Below are 22,727 nucleotides of genomic sequence, written 5' to 3'. Positions count from 1 at the left end.
CTGCGTCACACTATCCCGATTATTATATACGATGGACACCCGAATGGGAAAATTTTAAGTTCGTACGAACTTGTTCCCGATCTCGTTAAAATACCAAAAAGAGACCGAAGCAAGAACGATGAATAACGAAGTCTATACGATGGTGCCGAAATTATATATGATAGCAAAAGATGGACATTTGAAGGTTACCGACGACGTGTATTTAAGCTTCATATCTCAGCCGAAGCCTACACGATGGATCACGAAGGCTATGTACACGATGGATTACGAATGCTACACGATTGATTACAACGATGGTGCGAAAACAAACAAGATACATAAAGGTAAAATACATGTATGTACATAATACATGTATGAAAACGATCAAAACGGCGTTCTACCTGTTTAGATTTTTTTATGGTACGAACATAATTTCGACAACATATCGTATCTGTACAAGGCTGCCATGCATGGGGGAAATCGATCTTTTTGTCTAATTCTTATGAAACTTAGTTTATTGTCCCCTCGCCTACTACATGTAAGTTGCGTGTAGATTAACTGTTATGGACACTCTAGAACAAAAATGCTCAAACCTTGGTATGGTGTTACTCGTTAAGAAAATCTTAAGCACTATTGACTTTAAAGTTCAAAGGTCAAGGTCACAGTGGCAGTTGTAATACATGGCAATATCACCCTTGTGGACACTCTAAAACCATTATGCTTCAAAACACATTTGGTATGTTCTTCCTCCTTGTAATGATCTGATATTTTTTACGTTCAATTTACAATTTTCTGCATGTGTCATATACACATATAGTGTCCATATTTGTCCCCAATATGTGATATACGAGGACATGCCAGGCTCGGCATTGCCTTGTTTGAACTGTAAAATGTGTCTACTAGTCTGAATAATCACCCATACTTATGCCCATGTTTTCTGGTCTATCTTAAAGGTAAGGTAATGCAAAACGAGCTCTTTCCAGTTGAATATCATTATGATATAGACACACGGAAGGATGTGGGGAAATCATCAAATGCGACAAAATATGACATATAGAAAACAAAATGGTTACGATACATAAATAATCAGAATAACGAAGAAAAAGTTGGTTTCCCTATATACATGTACCTGCAGTGTTGGTGTACGAGGCGCATTTGTGATTTTCATTATGTTACTTGATTTGAAAAATTGACAAAAAATATTATAATACTTGTAAATGTAAATCCTGAGCCTGTAATAGCTGCTCTTCTTGTTCTATTTGAAATAATAGAAACAATGCAGTTCCCTTTTTTTGTTAGAATCTCATAGAATATGATATGAGTTCCATTTTTTGTGAACGTCTTTTTTAATTGTGGTCTTAGACTGACCAGCTGTGCATATCGCGCATGGCACTTAAAATGTATTTTAGCGCGAAAATTAAGCTTACATTTTGCTGGATTTAATGCCGTCGTAGTTCCATCTTTTCGCCTTCTTACTTGTATTCGATGGCAACACGACGAGATTACGAACATGTTAAAAATTAAAAACCTTTTCCGAAGTTGTCCCAGGAGGCTTGAAAAAGTGAGCAATGGTTCTACGATGGTTAAAGATGGCACCACGAATAGCCCGATCTGGAAACGATTAGTCCCGATTTAGAAAATTTCCATAATCGAGTTGCCATCGGCGTAAAAATCAGGACAGTGAGACGCGGACATAAGGGCGATCACTATAGTGATGTTTGATTTAATTTCAATAATTTTGCTATAACATAACAAAGGGTTTGCAGTTTAGCTCAAAATGAAAACAGCGATAGCATGCTTCGAAGGGCTAAGTGAGCTTTTCTCATCACTTGGCGTCATTCGTCCTGCGTCAATCGTCCTGCGTCCGTCGTCCGTCAATTTTTACAAAAATCTTCTCCTCTGAAACTACTGGGCCAAATTTAACCAATCTTGGCCACAATCATAATTGGGGTATCTAGTTACGTTACGTGTCCGATACTTGTTTGGATTGATAAATATTTTGATACGAACGTCACTGATGAGTCTTATGTAGACGAAACGCGCGTCTGCCCGGAAATATAGGGTTTTTTTTGTGTAAAAAAAGTGCAAAACATTTTTTGTAATTTGTGATAACGAATTATTTAATTGGTTAGAACGGTTTAAATTCGTTGAATTAGTAATTATCATTTTTTAGTAATTTATGATTTCTGATTAAAAATCATTTTCACAGATGTTTAGCACACCTGACCCACACTAGAATGTGAGATTTTCCCCTTAGGTTGCACCTGTTGCTGTTTTAAATAAAAAGTCTTATTCGCTGAAACAATTTGACCAAATGTTACAATATTTATACGTTATACTTTTTACCACAAAACACAATCAAACTTTTAATTGAAGAGCGTCACTTTTACAGTTCATAAGTTCATAGGTTAAGTCCTTTATTAATGGAAAAGTGATAATTCTGTCGTTTCCCTTGTCAACATTGAGTTTGCCTCAACCAATTGTTAATAAAGGAAGCTATTAAAACAAGAGTTCCAAATGGTGAAGTTGAAATCATCCCTTCGTAAATTTAACGGAAGCCATTGCAATTTGGTCAGTTAATTAGTAACAACGATTGGCCATCTGGTCAGAATGGGCAAATTATATGAAGGACTTACTGCTTAGTTTATTTCCATTTTTCTCTACATGTAGTTGTTTTAGTGGAGAAGACAAAATGTTTAAAGTTGAGAGATCTATGGACGACAGACGGATGGACGAATGAACGGACTCAAAGTGTTGACAAAGCGTTAAAAGGGAGGTACAAATGTTAATACGTATTCTAAAAGGTTTGGCAATTGTCACAATGTCACCTTTTATACAAAATGTATGTGTTCGTGCCTCAAGTTAAGAGTTTCATTAATGTCTGAAAGATTTTAATGGAGCTGTATAGATCTTTTGTGGTCACAAATTGTATTACGGCAAAACTAACGGGATGACTTCATAAACCCATCCTCTGTTTGTTATTCATAATGGTTCATATATATTTGCGTCGACTTAACAATCGATACCAGCACTGTATAAACTTTTCGACATACAATGACTAAATTAAATTTGACATTTCAATTAAACTGTGTATTAGTTTACTATGAACGTCGAGTTAATCAAGTACATAAGTGTTGAAAACCGTCACGCTAAATGCCTAAGAATCCCGAATAAAAAGTGATAAATCGCCATCAAAGGGACGTGTTGGTAGTTATTCTATATATTGAGGATTTTGTCAAATCATTGAAGTCGTCTGTCATTGCAGTTAAAAGAACTGATTTGAAGATATATACATTGGATACGTAAATGTTTGAACTGAGGCGGTTGACCTTCATCGCCGAACAAGTTCCGAAAATGAAGATCGCGAGAAGGAATATACAGAGAAAAATTTGCCCCCAGTAGCAGTATTTGATCCTGTAACGAATTTAGTGTTAGATTCTAAAAGGATAAGCGTGGAGTTTTGTTTAATTAAGAGGAAAATTAAGCACGATATTTCAATCATTCGTAACAGTTTCCGAGTTTTAAACTTATTTCTGTGGTGCATGATAATTTAAAAGGAAAAAGTTGTGAGAAACTTTTCTTGGTGTCTAAGGTTAATATACCGAAAGATATAGAATTGGTTTTGGACTATGGATAGACCAAGAGAGATAGGATTCTAGGAAACCCTTGAATGACCGGATAACTCTGTCGCTTCTAAATTAAATGTAAAATGTCAATTATCAATTGGTAAGTAGGAAGACAATAATTCATCGATTTATTTTTATATATTCAAATTCAATATTTGGTAAAATTTGTCTAGAGACTAGGTAGTAGTGGTCAGGCTAGCGCTCCGGGCACAATTTGTAAGTTGTGTGTACAAGTTTCAAGAATTGAAATCTATACTTGAACAATGTTTAAAGAATGACTGTAATATCTGTTTCTTTCTAATTAAAGTTTGGATCACATGTTTGATGTTATTTCGAATAGATACTACAGCCTACCTTAACTTATTAAGAAAGAAAAAACATTTTTGATTTCATTAAATTTTTTCGTGTCTAAAATATACGTAACAGTGGGGATTAGTGAGTGACTGGATTGAATGTGAAACAATTTCATATATGTTTACAAAAGATCAGGAAATTTGGATATTTTATCGAAAGGTCATTTATTATTTTACTGCATGCATAAATTGATTGAATAGATCAAATTGGTAATAAATATCAATAAAGATATACATTGTATTCCAGAATTCGTCTATGCAAATCACAGGAAAATAATTAATTGGTTGCGTCAATACAAATATTCACCGATTGTTTGTCAACAAACTTTAATATACTTTGTTCTAATAATAAACATTATGCAACTAGACAACAACAAAACATAATAATCAGGGCAAACATGTACTAGATAGAACATGAATAAGGGCTAATGGACCGGGATTCTGTTTTATACAATATAACAACTAGTTTGATTTTATATGAGGCTTCACACCAGTCCATATGGACTAATACATATAAAGGTAAACAAGGAATGCAGGATATAACTACCGATCGAAAGCAAGGTAGGTAAAAGGCAGTGGCTATGTTGCCGGCTCCGGACTATATGAAATACATTTTATTGAAAAAAAATATCATGAACACACATGATATATGTGGCTACTAGGTGAGATTTCTATAATCTTTTAGTCTTCGACTAGATAAAGGATAACCATACTTTCGTATGTCGAACAGTTCCACCACCAAATAATACACGGAAAACTTAATTAACAATCCTAACACAACAACCTTATGTTCACTATTTACATTAGGATCTTTAAGTTTTAATGACTTTATACATGGGAAGTTTACAGTTTTTTTACTTTGACATGGGAAGTTTACAGATTTTTAAGACTTTTTACATACAAAGTTAAGAATATTTCTGATTTTTTACTTTAATCAGTTTGTTTTATTTTGGTATAGTACTATTTAATGTAATAACACTTACAGAATAAATTACATAAATTCTTTTTAGATAATTCGTAATTCAGAAAAAAACTAAATTCATAGTCTTTGACCTTTAAGAATTGACCTTTATATCTTTAAAGTAATATGGCACTAATTTATTTACTGTGTATTATGAGGGTAAATAGAAAAAAACGACTTATTTAATGTTAATTCACATATTCATTAACTGAGACTTTAAGATTTAATAAAAAGGATTATACTTTTGAAAATTGTATTAAGTAGACTAGATTTTCATATGTTTGTTTAATTATTCATTGCTGCAACACCCATCCTTGGACCCACTCTTCGTGCATCTTTTTTGTTTGCTTGGTCTTTCATCACCAGATGATATCGTGCATTATGTATAAGGAACACTGACCTTCTTGATTGGAATTTTATTTTGAGACATCAGGTCAGATGTGACTCAGTATACAGTGTATATGCTTGTTTTGTCCATTAATACTTGTATTGTCATTTTATATGTGAGGTTTTCTTCAAGCACATCAACATTTGAGGTCAGGATGTTCTTACTTGTTCGTAAAATTGTTTGTCTTAATAAGACCGGCAAAATAGCAAAACTCTATACAAATCGCTTTTTTACCGAAGCCGATAAAATAAACCCTAACTAAGAGATGGATGTCCATCAATGTCTTTATCATGTTTATCTTTTATAGTGTGACGGTTATGTGTATATTTTATATATTCAGCTAGCCTATGTTCAAAATATTTGTATGTGCGTACTAGGTATGTAAAGTAGATGTAAATGATAATACTATAGATTTTTTTTTCAGAGGCTATAAATTGTACATGTACAGTGACAAATGATAACAGTGTGAATGTGAAAAATTGTGAGCTCTGCACATCTACCTCAAGCAATTTTCGTGCTAATGGCAGAATAAAGTAATTAAAATAGCTGCCAAGGTAGTGTGAATGATATGATAATGTACATGTAGTTTGGTATGAACTTTAAAGTTTTCTTGCACTAATCTTTGAAATGAAAGAGCTGAATAAGGACTACAAATTGATATAAAAATGTGTGTACACCTAAGTAATACATGTATATTCTTATGGGCCTCAGGAAAAAACAGTCCTACAGCTTACGATGTTAACCTCTTTAAATATGTAAGAAATTGTTATTATATAACATTTACAGAGTAAAAAACAAAAACACTGAAATAAATGTAGATATTGTTTTCAAATCTATATATTATGTATATTGAAGCTCAACATTATGAAAAAATCACACAAGAGAAGAATAACATTCAGATTACAGAAATGAACTTTGCATTATTTTCATAATTGAAAATTCTTAAAACTTAAAACTTTCTCATAAATTCTGTTGATACAATGTATACTTCACATTTTGCTGCGCTTCAACAATATTTATTTCTCAGATGATTTGCATTATGTTCAGAGTATGAAGATGTAAACTGTAAGTGTTATCTATAAACTTGTATGTGGGTTTGAATGAAGAAGAGAGGAAACCCAACATCACTATTACAACCTAAAGATTTGTAAAGATCTATATTCAGTCATAAACTATCATTATAATGTTTGTCCCATTTAACGTTTCTAAATTTTTTTCTACAATTTTAATGTATCTAAAGATCTAAATTTATTTGTAGGGGGAAATCATCAGAAATTTATGTAAAGAGGAACCTCCTAAAAGAAAAGACAATTCTGAAACAAAATCAACTAATGTACAAAAGATTGATGAAACTCATCAACAAAGGACAAACAACACAATTACCTCTTATGTTGTCCCGAAAAAACGTCAGATCAAGCACAGAAATTTACTAAAGGCGAATTTTCAAAATTAATGCTGGATAGAAGCAATATGCATCTCGATATTTTGAAATATATTCAAAATTGTTTAACTACATTAAATTAATGCCAAAAGTAGGAGACCCCGCGAATAGTTGTGAAGACTATGCTGATAAAACTAGGAATTTCACTTAGGAGCAAAGATCATCAATCCTAAAATATTTATGTGAAAATGTTCATCCAATCACCTTGCAACACCTTGATGTACATGTACCAAGTCTAATTCATGTCACTATTACATGCACTTTGATACACAGACCATCCAACTTTGATTCAGGTTTGTCTGTTTTTGCTTCTCTTTTATTTCTGTCAGAAGAATATTGACTTTGAAATTTTGCTTAGTTTACATACATGTAATAGTTTGTGTTTAGATTTGTTTAAAGGCAACTACTTGTGATAAGTCAATGGGATTTGGTAAGTAGGTCCGAGACCACAATTGTCGTCCCTTGATTAATATAGTCCCTAGTGTTAACAGTGGGTTACTTGCCAATAATTTTTATACCCCTTCCAAGTTTATTTCTCCATGTTTAATGCCTCAAATTGTAAGTAGGGGTTGAAATTACACTGTAAAAAATTTGGGTCCAGAATTTTACAAGAAAGTAGTGATTTGGTCCAGCTGAAAAAAGCTTAAAAATTAGCAATTTGGAAGCTGTTAAAAGATTTTAAGACACCCTAAACACAAAATTGTCCATATTTTGAGTTAGAGGCGATGAAGTTTTCTATAATTTTGATATAATTTGTCCCAAAAGTAGTACAACACACTGTAAAAATTTCATTGAGAAAGCGCAGGTGGGATTTTTTCAATTTTCATCTATGTTCTAAAAGAAATGCACTACGAATTAATTGTGTTCTCGGACCAGTAGTTGTATTAGCATTGGCACATCTCTTTTCTACAGAGATTGTTTAGCCCATGTTCCTTCAGTCATGCGTGGATAATTGTCTTTCAATATTTGCAACACTGACATGTTAAAGTGTAGCTATTTTAATTCCAACATTTGTCAAAAACAATTCTAATGATTTGCCGTTCGACAAATGTTCCTTTTCATTTGTTAAAACTATAATTTCAAGAAAATGAAAACAGCGTGTGCATATTTGTAATCATTAAATAGCAAAAATATTATCATTGATACTCAAAATATTACAGATGAGTGATGCAGGCTATTCAAATCCAAAACCTTGTCATATCTGATTGAAAAATCTCATTTACCTTATAATACTTTTGATCTTTTAGACAAAGAATATAAATCCTTGTAACATATGCATGAAAGTTAAAATAGAAATGTATAAAATAAAAGATGCTGTTAAAAAGATCTGCTGAACAAAAAGTAGAAAGATCACCTTGATAGACAAAGGTAATGTTATTCAACTGAACATTGAACTTGAAACCATTGAAGCAGATTTTATATGATACTATTCCCATTACTTTTGTTAGTTTAAAAAGAATAGATTGTTTAAGTTTATAAATGTCTCTTAAATGTAATACATTTGACCCAAAAAAAAGTTTTTTTCAAAAATGTTGCTACTGATGACAAAATGGATGGCTAGTTCAATAGAGGCAATTTTACCTTAACAGTTCAGGAGTTATGGTGTTGAGATATTGAAAATGAAAGTATGAGTTTCAGGTTAAATTTTTCGGTCAAGGTAGTTTTTGATGATGTTGAAGTCCAATCAACTTGAAACTTAGTACACATGTTTCCTATGGTATGATATTCCTAATTTTTATGCCACATTAGATTTTTTACCCAATTTCATGGTCCATTGAACATGGAAAATTATAGTGCGAGTGGGGCATCCGTGTATTTTGGACACATCCTTGTTCTTCCAATTTTAGTTTGTTTGTGACTGTACAACCATAAGGTCAAACCAAATGATTGAAAATAGGAAATATGGTTGATTCCAATTTTGTAAGCTAGGACAAAAGTGGCCATTGAAAGAAATTAGTTGTCTAAAAAAGTATGTTTGAAATGGACAGTCTATTTTTATGTGAAAAAGTATAATATTCTTCAAAAAAACTTATTTCAAATGTGAAAACTGTAGATATAAGCTGCTAAAGGGGAACCACTAATGATATTGTTATATATAAAAAAAAAAGAAGATGTGGTATGATTGCCAATCAGACAACTGTCCACAAGAGACAAAAATATGGGCTTCAACAATGAGCAAAGCCAATACTGCATAGTCAGCTATAAAAGGCCCCGATATGACAATATTAATGTAAAACAATTCAAACAAGAAAACTAATGACCTTATTTAAATAAAATAATGAACAAAAAACAAATATGTAACACATAAACAAACGAAACGACAACCACTGATTACAGGCTCCTGACTTGGGATAGGCACATGCATAGATAATGTGGCTGGGTTAAACATGCAAAGTTTTTTTTACATTGGCATTTCCACATATATCACATTGCATTGCACTTTCAGTTTCATTCATCAGTCATTAACGTTTTTTCACAATTTAAGGTTAGGTTTTATTTGTTTTGAATGATTAAACCATTTGCATGATTTCAAATGTCATATCCACTTTTTCCTACCTGCCCCTGGAGGACTTTTGAATTCAGTGTTGGTTTGAAATAGCACATCCTATTGATGGCCTCTTTTTCTAAATTTTATTAAAAGTTTCATCTAGTACATAGTTAGATCTTAATTTTTCAGGCTTTTTACATCATATGGCTGATCTAGATGCTGTTTTAAGAGCACAGTCTGTACTGTTTGTGATTGAAGAAGAAGTGGAAACAAAGCCAGAAAATCTGTTGAGTCATACAGATATTCTGTTTAATATGTCCTGAAACACAAACTTCAGCGAAGACCTACTTTAGTAAAGATGCATGGCAGCTTGTTTTAAATACTCTCAAAGTATTATAAGGTACACAAATGTAACAAGTCTGAATATTAAAAATAGAAAACTAACGACCTTATTTAAATATAAAAATGAACAAAAAACAAATATGTAACACATAAACAAACCACTGATTACAGGCTCCTGACTTGGGATAGGCACATGCATAGATAATGTGGCTGGGTTAAACATGCAGGTTTTTTTTACATTGACATTTCCACATATATCACATTGCATTGCACTTTCAGTTTTATTCATCAGTCATTAACGTTTTTTCACAATTTAAGGTTAAATTTTAACTTAACTGCTGCAATCAAAGAATTTTCATTGCTTTTTTAGCTCACCTGGCCCACAAGGCCAAGTGAGCTTTTCTCATCACTTGGCGTTCCTCGTCCTTTGTTCGTCTCCGTCGACATCGTTGTTAACTTTTACAAAAATCTTCTCCTCTGAAACTACTGAGTCAAATTTAACCAAAATTAGCCACAATCATTATTGGGGTATCTTTTTGAAAAAAAAATGTGTGCAGTGACCCAGACAACCAATCAAGATGGCCGCCATGGCTAAAAAATAGAACACATGGGGTAAAATGAAGATTATAACTCTGAAAATAAAGAATTTAGAACAAATCTGACAAAGGATTGAATTGGTATCTAGTCAATATCTATTTTCCCTGAAATTTTCAGATGATTTGGAGAAATGATTGTTGGGTTGCCTCCCCCTCAATTGGTAATTTGAAAAAAAATGCCTTTTTTGGTTATTATCTTGAATATTGTTATAAATAGAGATAAATTGTAAACAGCATAAATGTTCAGCAAAGTAAGATCTACAAATAAGTCAACATGACAAAAATGGTCAGTTGACCTCTGAAAGAGTTATTGCTCTTTATAGTAAATTTTTAACAATTTTCATTAATTTGGTAAATTGGTTTACAAAATACTTTCCTTTCTATCTAAAGGGCCAAGTTTATTATAGATAGAAAAATTGTAAGTAACAAGAATGTTCAGTCAAGTAAGATCTTCAAACACAATTTTGTCATGAATCCATCTGTGTCCTTCATAGACTAAGGTGAGCGACACAGGGTCTTTAGAGCCTCTAATTTATGTTTTAGATATGTATATTAGTAACACTCAGAAGTATTATGATACGATTTCTCCATGCCAAACAAGAAAAGGCAAAGCTTTAATAGGTCCAGTTGAAGGTGAGTTTCATATTAATGAATATTGAAAAAAACATCTGAACGTAAGTACGTATATGTGGAATAATTGTCATTGGTACCAAACCCAGTTACGACATTGAACAAGTATTAAATAAGCTCTCTACGAGTTCAAGTTTGACATCATTATAAAGTTGACTTTTGACTGGTTTCTGCTGGTTTATAGTAGAAACGTGTTTAACTGGCCATGGACCTAAGAGCAAATTGATTTTATTTCCAATAAGTTAATTAATGAAAATATAAAATGTGTAAAAGATTTTCAAGGAGACAACAATGAGCTAGAGACCAATTTGCATAGATGTAAACTACTATTGGTTACTGTTTGGCCTTCAACAATAAGCAAAATCTTTAAAATGTAGGAAGTTATGAAGACTTTGTGACATTATGTTAAGACTTTGTAATAACTTCACCATTGTTTTAAGGATAATTTTAGCTTTTGTCACGAGGGGACTTGATCAAGCTTATTCAAGCACTTTTAAAAAAAATTTGTAGGAAGAATATTTAAAAAGTTTTCAAAAAGGACATCAGACCAGATTAAATCAAGTAAGTAATTCTTGACTTGTGTTAGTATTTTAATTTATAACGGTCTGGTTAGTGCTGTTTTCTACTGCACAAGTATTTCTTTGGACATAATACAGTTTGGGTTCTACAGATAAGTCTGAACCATCTTAAATATTTATCAATATGCTCCAGTAACATTGATAGTGCAAGATGTTAACTCTGCATAGTATATTATTTACTTTTTATATTTGTATCGATTTAGTATGAAACCAGATAGGTTGTTCATTTGTGTAAGTTAAAATTTAAAAATTCACCTCTTATTCCATTTTTTTCTCTTAAAAGATGATTTTAATATATTATTTTAGCTTTTTGGCAGAAAAATGAAATAGCATTTTTGAAAATGTATTTAATTGTACTTAAGGCATCATGAATTATATATAATCATTGATAAAAAATCTGCACCAAAAAAATTAGAGGTGAGTGATTTCAGGCTTTCATGATCCTCTTGTTTCTGTAGATATCTTGTTTCAATATTTGTGAAAAATGTTTATGCCAACCAGGGAGATATGATATAACAAAGAATACTAACAATTTAAGCAGTTTATTTATACACATTTTTTATACCCTATGCAACTTAAGTTACGAAAGGTAAAATGTTTTTGACTGGTCCATCTCTCTTTTTGTCTGTCGCCATCTGTAAACAAAAAAGCTTGGATGGGATTGTTATTGACAGAAATAAGAGGAAGGAAGCTTTTGTCACGAGGGGACTGGATAAAAATCATCGTCTGGATGCTGCCTTCATTTCTGGTGTGATTTTCTTCTTTACATAAATAAAGTGTTGGTTACCATAAAAGCTTCGATAGGATTGATTTTTAGATAAATCTGTAGAGGGGTATTTTTTGTTCAGGAGGGGGACTTTCTGCTTTATGCCTAGAACATGTAGAAAGCACATTTATTTTTTGTTGGTTGGATTTCCTATAAATTTCAATGAAGTGCTGGATATCGGTTAAGGTGGACCACTTTGTCAGGGGGGGGGGGGGACTTGGATGAAAATCATAGATTTATATTCTGTTTGCCTAGTGACAATATAGGGATGTGGAGCATGTGATCCTGCTCACTTAACTTAAGTTCTTTTATAGATAACCAAGGTATAAAAAAAAGTTCTATGACATAATTCTAGGTAAAAAAGATAAGAAATCCTTTGATAGTGATGACAGATCTCCATTTAAAGCAAGAAAAGGTAGGTGTGTTGATATTTTTTGTATTTAAAAATACTTATTGCTGTTGTTCTACACATCTATAAATTTCCTACTCAATTATGCATGTATCAGGCTTATTATGTTGCATGCCAGAAGCATTTCATCTTAACAGGTCACTTCTAACATCTTATAATTAATTACTTTATAGAAAAAAGAAGTGTATATTCCTTTACAAGTGAGGAATTTTCTCCATTAAAAGCTAGGAAAGCTAGGAAATCCTTTACAAGTGAGGACAGTTCTCCATTGAAAGCTAGGAAAGCTAGGAAATCCTTTACAAGTGAGGACATTTCTCCATTAAAAGCTAGGAAATCCTTTACAAGTGAGGATAGTTCTCCATTAAAAGCTAGGAAATCCCTTACAAGTGAAGATAGTTCTCCATTAAAAGCTAGGAAATCCTTTACAACTGAGGACAGTTCTCCATTAATTGCTAGGACATCCTTTACAAGCAAGGACAGTTCTCCATTAAAAGCAATAAAAGGTGAGTGATAATATGTTATATTTTACCTGTCGACATAGTTGCTGAACTGGTAACTGTCAGTCTGTCAGTCCAAAAGACTTTGTTGTTTAATTTTTGTCAAAGTTTTCATGGCTTTTATGAAAAGAAATAATTTTATTTTTGATGTGGAGCTTTGTAAAGGTGAGGGTTTTTTTTGGATACAATTGCTTTCAAGCAATCTGTAGACTTATACTTATATAAAAACAAACAAAGGGATTGAACTAAAACAACTTTCCTATAATATTCTTTTCATAATCTTCATGTTTGATAATTCCATTGACTTATATGTGGGTTTTTAACAACACGAAAAATCAGAATTAAGCAGTATTTATATTGAATGTTTTTATAAATTTAGAAACACGTCAGAGGGAATCCCAGTTTTGATAAAATACGAGAGTTCTCTGAATTCCGATAAATCTATTTTTGTCATATAAGAAATGAAGTGGAGTTTTTCTTATATGTTACTGTTATGAAACTGATATTTAAGATCATTGTAATTCCATAAAGAAATAGAGAACCATCTAGGTCGTTTAGTTAACATTTAATATACGACCTTGCTCAAAGGTTTGTTTTGGTAATTATGCGCATGCGTATAGATTTCTTGACTTCAAGGGGTTTTAGCTTGATATATTTAATATTTAATATTTAAAGAGTTAGGAATGGGGTTCCTCCTAGAACTAATGTAGGAAAATAGGTGATAAGATACGAAGTGGAATATACTTTCTCTCACTCTGAGTCTTAGTGACTGCTGTGGAAAGTAAACTTGGAATTGATAGTACAAAAATAAAACACAATAGGCCTAATTTCATTGTTCTTACAGGATACAACATATACATATTAACATTTTAAGTAATTTAAGAAACAGTTTATGCAGACACACTTATTGATACAATCAAGGTTTAACAATAAACTATGACATAATTGTAGGTAGTAGAGATAAGAAATCCTTTGATAGTGATGACAGATCTCCATTAAAAGCTAGGAAATCCTTAAATAGCAAAGACAGTTCTCCATATAAAGCAAGAAATGGTAGGTATTTTCTATATTTTGTATATTGATATATTTTTTCTGTTCTAGACATAACTGTGTAGTAAGCTGACTTAAAAAAGAACACACAAGTTTCTTCGTAACACTTACTTCTAACACTTTACAATTAATTTCTTTATAGGAAAAAGAAGTGTGGATAATTCTTCATTAAAAGCTAGGAAATCCTTTACAAATGAAGATAGTTTTCCATTAAAAGCTAGGAAATCCCTTACAAGTGAAGATAGTTCTCCATTAAAAGCTAGGAAATCCCTTACAAGTGAAGATAGTTCTCCATTAAAAGCTAGGAAATCCCTTACATGTGAAGATAGTTCTCCATTAAAAGCAATAAAAGGTGAGTGATAATATAAATATGTTATATACCTATTACCATTAAAAAGAGGAAGCTAACATAGGGGACAATGAAAGTTAATACCATTACTTTAACCATTCAAAATCCTGAAATTTAGTTTTTGATCCAGATAGTCATTTGAGCTTATGCCACCACTTGCTATAATCCTCATGAATTATTTCAAGAATCTTCTGTTCTGAAATTAATTTTGGAATTTTGGATCCTTAAATGCTCTTCAACTTTGTATATATTCGGCTTTTTAACTATTTTGATCTGAGCGTCACTGATGAGTCTTATGTAGACGAAACGCGCGTCTGGCGTATAAAATTATAATCCTGGTACTTTTGATAACTATCAAATACTTCAAAATAACTTAAAGTGAATGTTCCTTAGGGTATATAGTTTATAAATTTTAATTGATGATTTGATTCATCAACAAATCTTGATGCTGTTGCTAAGAAAAAGAACATAGTTTAGTGTTTTTTGTGAAATTGGTGTCTTTTTAATAGAATTATGCCATTTTCAATTAATATTTTTTAGTGCGTCTTTTCATGTTGTAATGTTATACTATTGTTAATAAGGTTAGGGTAAAGGTTGGCATCTGTTAAAACATTCAAACCTGTTGCATTTATTATATGCACCTGTCCTTAGTCAAGAGGCTGTTGTTTAGTGGTTGTCGTTTGTTGGTGAAATTAAGGAATAATAGTACTGTGGTTGAAGAGTTGCCACAGTCAATTGTCGATTTGACAGTTGCAAATCCAGTTTTACTACAACGCGTAAGGGAGCCAGTAAAACGGTTATTTGAGACAGTCAAATCAAAATTTATGGTGGCAATTCTTCAACTTCAGTACTGTTATTCTGATTCTAATGCATTATAAAAAGAAATAATACGATGGCTTTTATCCAATGAAAAAATAAATGTTACATAAAAATTGCATTAGAATGGTAAATTGACCTCTTCAGGAGTTATTCACCTGGAAAGACAATTTTTTTGTAGGAAGTATTTTTTTCAAAAATCATCTTCTCTGAAGCTACTAGACCAATATGAACTGAACTGTACTTGAATTTTCCTTAGGGTATCTTGTTTGTATAAATATTATCCAGGGATTTGATCCTTCATCAATGAAGTCTGATGTTGTAAAAGTAGAACATAGGGGTTAATTGCAGTTTTTGACTAATATCTCAAAGACAAAAGCTGTTAGAGTAAAACTCAAGTTGCTGTTGTTAAAGTAATTATCAGGTTAAGATCTATAGGCCTTGTAATTTTCAGACATATCCAACAACCCATTGTCAGATTACTGTTCCGAAATAGTTATTTTTTTAGGGAATTTCATTGTTTTTGGTTATTATCTTCAATTTTTTTTTGAGATATATAGAGATAAAATGTTACAGCAAAAAATGTTCAGCAAAGTAAGATCTACACACGAGTCAAATGAGTGAATTTGAAATGAGATATTAAACTGTATGCAATTAAAATAGGAGGAACAATTTATTTGCTTATATTTTAAGATTCTGTGGATTTATTGATTTTCGTGGGATACCAATTTTTGTGGATTACGTGGGTGTAGGTGAACCACAAATTTGAATACTCAACGAAGTAGGAATTTTATATAGGTTTGTTTCAACACATAATAAAAACCATGAAATCAAATATACTAGAAAGCACAATTTTTCCACAATCCAAGAAAACTGGTATCCACGAAAATAAATGAATTCACAGTAAGACAGCTTACATGTTCCTATATCCTTTTTTTATTTATTTTAATTGAAGTAAATGAAAAATATTTCCTCAGGTATGCCCATCTCCTTAGTTATAAAGGCAAAAGAAATGAAAGCTGAAATTATAGAGTATCTGCAGAATTATAAGCCATTTAAATCATTGCCAAAAGTTGGAGATAGCCTGTTTAACCATTATGTTGACAACACTAGAGGCATATCTGAGGAAGTGAGAGATGAATTAACTTCATATCTTAGCTTGACATATAAAGACATTTTCAATCTATCTGTCAGTTCTGACATTCCATCTATGATGCACAACACTATATCATTCATAAACATCATTCAGGAAACAAAGGTACAACTTTTATGAGAGAAAACAATATTTTTTTTTACTTTCTGTTACATAAGGAATAACAGTACTGTAGTTGAAGAGTTGCCACCGTCAATTGTTACAAAGTAGACAGTAAAACAGAGATTTGCGACCCGATGAATGTTTTTTTTCAGTGGTTTATTTATGTTAGCTGAAATATTTTTGTAATAGGCCTAGGTAACTATAGCTAAGATGATAGACTTAGTGCCTCATGTTCAATATTATTCATGTAATTACAGTAGCCCATCCAGAATTATTCAAAATGTTACAACTTACATGAACATCAGTGTAAAGGTTAAACTTAATGATATACATTTTCCGTTTTGACAGGAAAACAAAGTTATTTCCTCTTAGATTTTATTCTAAAATAAAATCCCAATTTGATGTTTAAGGGACCCATTTGAAAACACCTAGAATCATCCCTGGTGGAATAACCTTGGTTTTCTCCTTTTTCATTTACATTGTTATTGTATTTAACCTTTTAATTTTCCAGATTTAAATAATCCAATAGATGTTTGCCCAAATTTAGAAAGGACCAGTGAAACTACTGGAGAATATGAAAGGATTGGTAAAAATACTAAAAAGGGTAAATAATCTAAAGTTTTTACAACTTTATATCAGTCCAAAGATTGTTTGTTCACAGTTTGTCTTTTAAATCTTATTTACAGTCTGAACTGCAACTTGTATACTTTTGAAGATTTGACTGATAAAAGAATTTTATTCAGATTTTGAAAAGGATGATAACAGTTTGTGAAAAGACGTTTTATCTTTATAATGCACATTTAAAATAGTTTTAATTGTATTAATTCCATACAAATATTTCAGAGAAGGTTAGAATGAATTATTTTTTTTTAAATCCTTATTTTCATTTCAGATGCAATTACAGGACTTATTAATCATTCATCGACAAAAGATAAAAAATCCGAAATAGGTGAGAAATCATTTAGTATAAAATAATAGTTGGTTAAAACCTCACATTCCCCTCGTATAATTTAGTATACATTTAATAGTTCTTTAAAAAACTCCACCTTTCCCCAACTTTTCAGCCTCATATATTTTTTTTTTATTTTTCTGTCATTGACCTTATATTATATATATATATTCACTACTAGCTATTGATATATTGTTGATTCATGCTGATATTTAACCCCTTGAAAGCAAAGATGGTTATGATATAGCCCTAGATGCTTTTAAAATAAAAAAAAACACAACACATTTCTCTTTATATTTGAGATGTTACTTTTACTTCTGAGCTTTTTTGGAAATTTATTATTGTTAAATGTACTTGCAATATTATTATTATTGAAACATATACATTTTGAACTTACCAAATGAATGAAATATAATAAGAGGCATTTTGACATTTATTAAAATTATGCACAATAGATCGAAAGATAGGAGTAAAAGAAACAAAAAGATATGCAAATCCTCATTTGAAAAAAATAATATATTTTATTACAAACTTATTGTTATTTTACCCTAAATTGAATATCAATCAAAGTCAGAAGTATTTTCTTTCCATGTGAGTTATTAAGAAAGTGTTATTTTAGCTCACCTGGCCCGAAGGGCCAAGTGAGCTTTTCTCATCACTTGGTGTCCGTCGTCATTAACTTTTACAAAAATCTTCTCCTCTGAAACTGCTTGGCCAAATTTAAACAAACATTGCCAAATTCATTATTAGGGTATCTAGTTTCTAGTTTAAAAATTGTGTCCAGCGACCCAGTCAACCAACCAAGATGGCCGCCATGGCTAAAAAAAGGACATAGGGGTAAATTCAGAGATAAACGGTAAACAGCAACAATGTTCAGCAAAGTAAGATTTACAAATAAGTCAACATGACCGAAATTGTCAGTTGACCCCTTAAGGAGTGATTGCCCTTTATAGACAATGTTTTACCATTTTTCGTAAATCTTAGTAATCTTTTACAAAAATCTTCTCCTCTGAAACAACTGGGCCAAACTAAACCGAACTTGGCTACAACTATCATTGGGGTATTTAGTTTAAAAATTGAGTGGCGTGACCTGGCCAAAAAACCAAGATGGCCACCACAGCTAAAAATAGAACATAGGGGTAAAATGCAGTTTTTGGCTTATAACTCAAAAACCAAAGCATTAAGAGCCATTTGACATGAAATAAAATTGTTTATCAGGTCAAAATCTATCTGCCCTGAAATTTTCAGATGAATGGGACAACCTGTTGTTGGGTTGCTGCCCCTGAATTGGTCATTTTAAGGAAATTTTGCTGTTCTTAGTTTTTATCTTGAATATTATTATAGATAGAGATAAACTGTAAACAGCAATAGGAGGTATTGTCCTTTATAGTAAATTTTTAACAATTTTTCGTAAATCTTAATCTTTTACAAAAATCTTCTCCTCTGATACTACTTAGCCAAATTAAACCAAACTTGGCCACAATCATCATTTGGGTATTGAGTTGTAAAAATGTGTGGCGTGACCCAGTCAAACAATTAAGATGGCCTCCACAGCTAAAAATAGAACATAGGGGTAAAATTCAGTTTTTGGCTCATAACTCAAAAACAAAAGCATTTAAAGCAAATCTGACAGAAGTAGAATTGTTTATCAGGTCAAAATCTATCTGCCCGGCAATTTTCAGATGAATTGGACAACCTGTTGTTGGGTTGCTGCCCCTGAACTGGTAATTTTAGGGAAATTTTGCTGTTATTGGTTATTATTTTGAATATTATTATAGATAGAGATAAACTTTAAAATACAATAAATGCTGTCAAAGTAAGATCTATGAATAAGTCAATATGACTGAAATTGTCAGTTGACCTCTTTAGGAGTTATTGCCCTTTATAGTCAAGTTTTAACCATTTTTTTGTAAATCTTAGTAATCTTTTACAAAAATCTTCTCCTCTGAAACTACTGGGCCAAGTTAATTATAGATAGAGATAATTGTAAGCAGCTAGAATGTTCAGTAAATTAAGATGTACAAACACATCACCATCACCAAAACACAATTTTGTCATGAATCCATCTGCGTCCTTTGTTTAATATTCACACAGACCAAGGTGAGCGACACAGGCTCTTTAGAGCCTCTAGTTTTAAAAGCAATGTATTTGCATAATAATAGTCTTTTTAGTTAGTAAAATAAGTTGATGTTTTGTAGGCAGAAAAAGATCAGGAAATAAGAAAATATATACAGCAGAATCCAAGAAGTGTACAGTAAGACTGACTGATATTGGTACTATTAAAAACTTGAAAACATATGTAAACAAGACAGAGAAAAAAAGAAAAAGAAGGAAGATATGTGTAAAGGACTTGTAAAAAAAAATGTTCAATGTTAAAGGGGCCCTAGCTGTCAAATTCATGTTCACCGATTTTACTTAATTTCTAGTATTTGATTTATAATAATGAATAATGTTAACATTTATCCAACCTATTAAAAGTCTACAATAAATATTAAGAGGACACGGTATAAAATTACATAGCTTCATTTCGTGTGTTCTCAGTCTAGACCGCCATCTAATTAATTATTGAGTTGACCTCTAAAGTCATTCAATGATCATATAAGCGATGTAAACATAAATATAGATATAAATAGATCAAGCAAATTCATGCTCTTGGAGTATTCTAGATCTAGTTAATTCTATATTATACTGTGGATTTGTTTATTTTCGTGGGTACCAATTTTTCGTGGATTGAGGAAAACTTACATGTTCGTAGTTATTTAATTTCGTGGTTTTGGAGAAATCTGCATACAAGCCAATAGAAAATTTGGTATTCGTTGAACATTTAATTTCGTTGTTCGTCTGTTCCCACGAAATCCACGAAAATTGATATCTAACGAATAATAATGAATCCACAGTAGATAAAAAATTAATGTTTATCATCGGTTTTTTTTCTGTGGATCAAATCAGTCAATTAATTGATTTACCTTTGTTTCACTTTCAATGTTGATATTCTTTTCCTTTAAATAATTTTACACATTCAATTCATGTGTTATCCATTTCAAGCTAAGGAGTTAAATTGAAGATCACATTAATACAAATTCAATGAGGTTGAATTGTTCACTTGCAAGTGAATAATTCATTATCAATGATTTTAGCTTATTTTGACAGAACTAAATCATACTGGCTGCTAAATGCTAAAAGTGAATTATTATTTCACAATTTGTATTTCATTAGTGATTGAGCCAAAAAAAAATATATAATTGTTTTTTTATATATCTTGTAGCTAGTGCCCCTTTAAGATTTAAATAAGTTCGTCTGATATGAAACAACAAATTCAGGATACTTTGTGTCATATTTCAAATAAGTTGAATGTATATCTACTTATGATAAAACTATGGTATTGCAAAATGTTGTAATTTTTTTTTGTCTTATTGATGAAAATCGATAATAGGAAAAGTAAAAAAAGCCTGTGAAGTAAGAATATAAGTAAATATATTAATATATAACAAAATCCCTTCAAGAAAATATTGTGACCTTTAGTTTAGTCATGCAGTTCTATGACAGCAGAACTTTTTTATGTTATGCAACTTTACCATAAGTTTGACCAAATACAAAGCAAATGCAAAGCAAACAATAAAAATCAGGAAAGAGAACACATGGATGTATATTAGTTCTGTTTGACTTGAATTTACATTATTATTTATCTAAAGTTTTTTCAATTTTTCAATAGATAGACTAAGTGTAAATGTTTGTTATGTCTGCAAATTTTCAATATTATTTTTTCATGGAGTAAATGAGTCTGCATTGCAAACAAAAGAGTGTATTACACAGTTCTTTCCATTAAGTTCATATTTATTCATTTATGCACAAAACAAATCATAATTATGAGTACTGTTTTTTCACTGTGTATTGTATACACCCCTATAACATGTATATAGTATAAGAAGCTTGAGAAAAAAGTTTCCATGTGTATAACAGGGACATATCCGAAAAGTTACAACTTCATAAGTTCAAATTCAGTAAAGTTTTGCTTGAGTCTGATTTTTTTAGCAAGAACTTAATATATATAAAGAAAATTCAAGTCAAAGATGACCTTGATTTTTGCAATGATATATATATATAATACTTTTACTTAATCATTCTCTTGGATAGCAAACTTGTCAAATTTTCAAATTGAATAAAAAAACAAACAAATACTTGTGTTTAATGATCTTCATACTGTTAGCGTTCAGCCAGGATGAAGAGATTATGCCCAAAATTGTATCTTTATTGGATTGAATCAAAGAGTTTTTATCTTTAATATGAGAAAAGTAGGAAAGTTATAGATACACTGAAAGAGATTGAACCTTATAGTTATTTTTAGTTACAGTGAGGATAATGATATAATAAAGACTATCTTGTGACTTTAATATTTTATTGTTGTTGTTTGTTTATATAAACAATGTATTAATTTTTTGTGAATAGGTATAGCTTCTTTATTTATTCCATGTTCTGTTACATTATCAGTTTTTTTGTGGACCTTCAGAATTGGTGGATAATCTTTTGCAACATAAATGTCAAAATATTCACGCATCATGCATCTTTAACTTTATTTTTCTTTACCTATAATATGAACCATAATGTATATAGATATAATCCTTTTACTTCATCATTCTGCTTGGATATACAAGTTGTTTAATTATTGAATTGAATAAAAGACAAATACTTGTGTTTAATGATCTTCATACTGTAAGCGTTCAGCCAGGATGAAGAGATTATGCTCATAATTGTCTCTTTATTGGATTGAATGAAAGAGTAAGTTTTTACGTGTCCAAGTCATTATAATGTTAGAGTACAGCTAGGATGAGAAATAAATGCTACAGTGTTAAATTTAAAAACAAAATTGATTAAGAAATATATATTTTAACATCTGAAACAATGATAAAAAATGAATCAAAAGTAATAAGGATATTTTTTTGTATATATATGTACATAAATCATGTAAATATTTCTATATGTTGTATTCAAATTGCAATTTTGTACATGTTATATCATGTACAGAAATATTGTACATGTTATAACTTGTATATAATTGCAAAAAAGGCTTGTTATGAACTGTACAAAAATACCTCAAACATAGTATAACATGTACAATACATTGCTTAAAAATGGTTTAAACTTTACAAAATTTTAAAATGAATTAAAATAAAGCTGCAAATACATTTAAATTTTTCTGACTTAAACAAAAATAAACTCAGAATGTAATTTTAGAGCACAGTGATCAGAAAGTTTT

General features: G+C 31.0%; 1 protein-coding gene and 1 long non-coding RNA gene across 2 annotated transcripts; both read left to right on the top strand.

The window, feature by feature from the left end:
• The first annotated feature begins 3,553 nt into the window (after positions 1-3,553).
• LOC134719392 (uncharacterized) lies at positions 3,554-6,679 on the top strand. The gene is made up of 3 exons (XR_010107572.1): positions 3,554-3,705; positions 5,732-5,861; positions 6,566-6,679. It is a non-coding gene; the product is annotated as an uncharacterized LOC134719392 (long non-coding RNA).
• Positions 6,680-10,719: 4,040 nt separating this feature from the next.
• Positions 10,720-19,718, top strand: LOC134717565 (neurofilament heavy polypeptide-like). Its single transcript, XM_063580056.1, has 10 exons — positions 10,720-10,807; positions 11,315-11,365; positions 12,504-12,563; positions 12,731-13,060; positions 14,006-14,107; positions 14,247-14,456; positions 16,247-16,527; positions 17,036-17,128; positions 17,417-17,473; positions 19,672-19,718. The coding sequence occupies exons 1-8, from the start codon at positions 10,720-10,722 to the stop codon at positions 17,039-17,041; spliced, it is 1,128 nt and encodes a 375-aa protein (XP_063436126.1). The 3' UTR covers positions 17,042-17,128; positions 17,417-17,473; positions 19,672-19,718.
• The last annotated feature ends 3,009 nt before the right edge of the window (positions 19,719-22,727 follow it).

The sequence above is a fragment of the Mytilus trossulus genome, chromosome 5 (genome assembly GCF_036588685.1).
Source record: "Mytilus trossulus isolate FHL-02 chromosome 5, PNRI_Mtr1.1.1.hap1, whole genome shotgun sequence".
NCBI classification, from domain to species: Eukaryota; Metazoa; Mollusca; class Bivalvia; order Mytilida; family Mytilidae; genus Mytilus; species Mytilus trossulus.
Note: the sequence above shows the minus strand (reverse complement) of the source record. Positions and strands in the feature narration are given on the sequence as shown.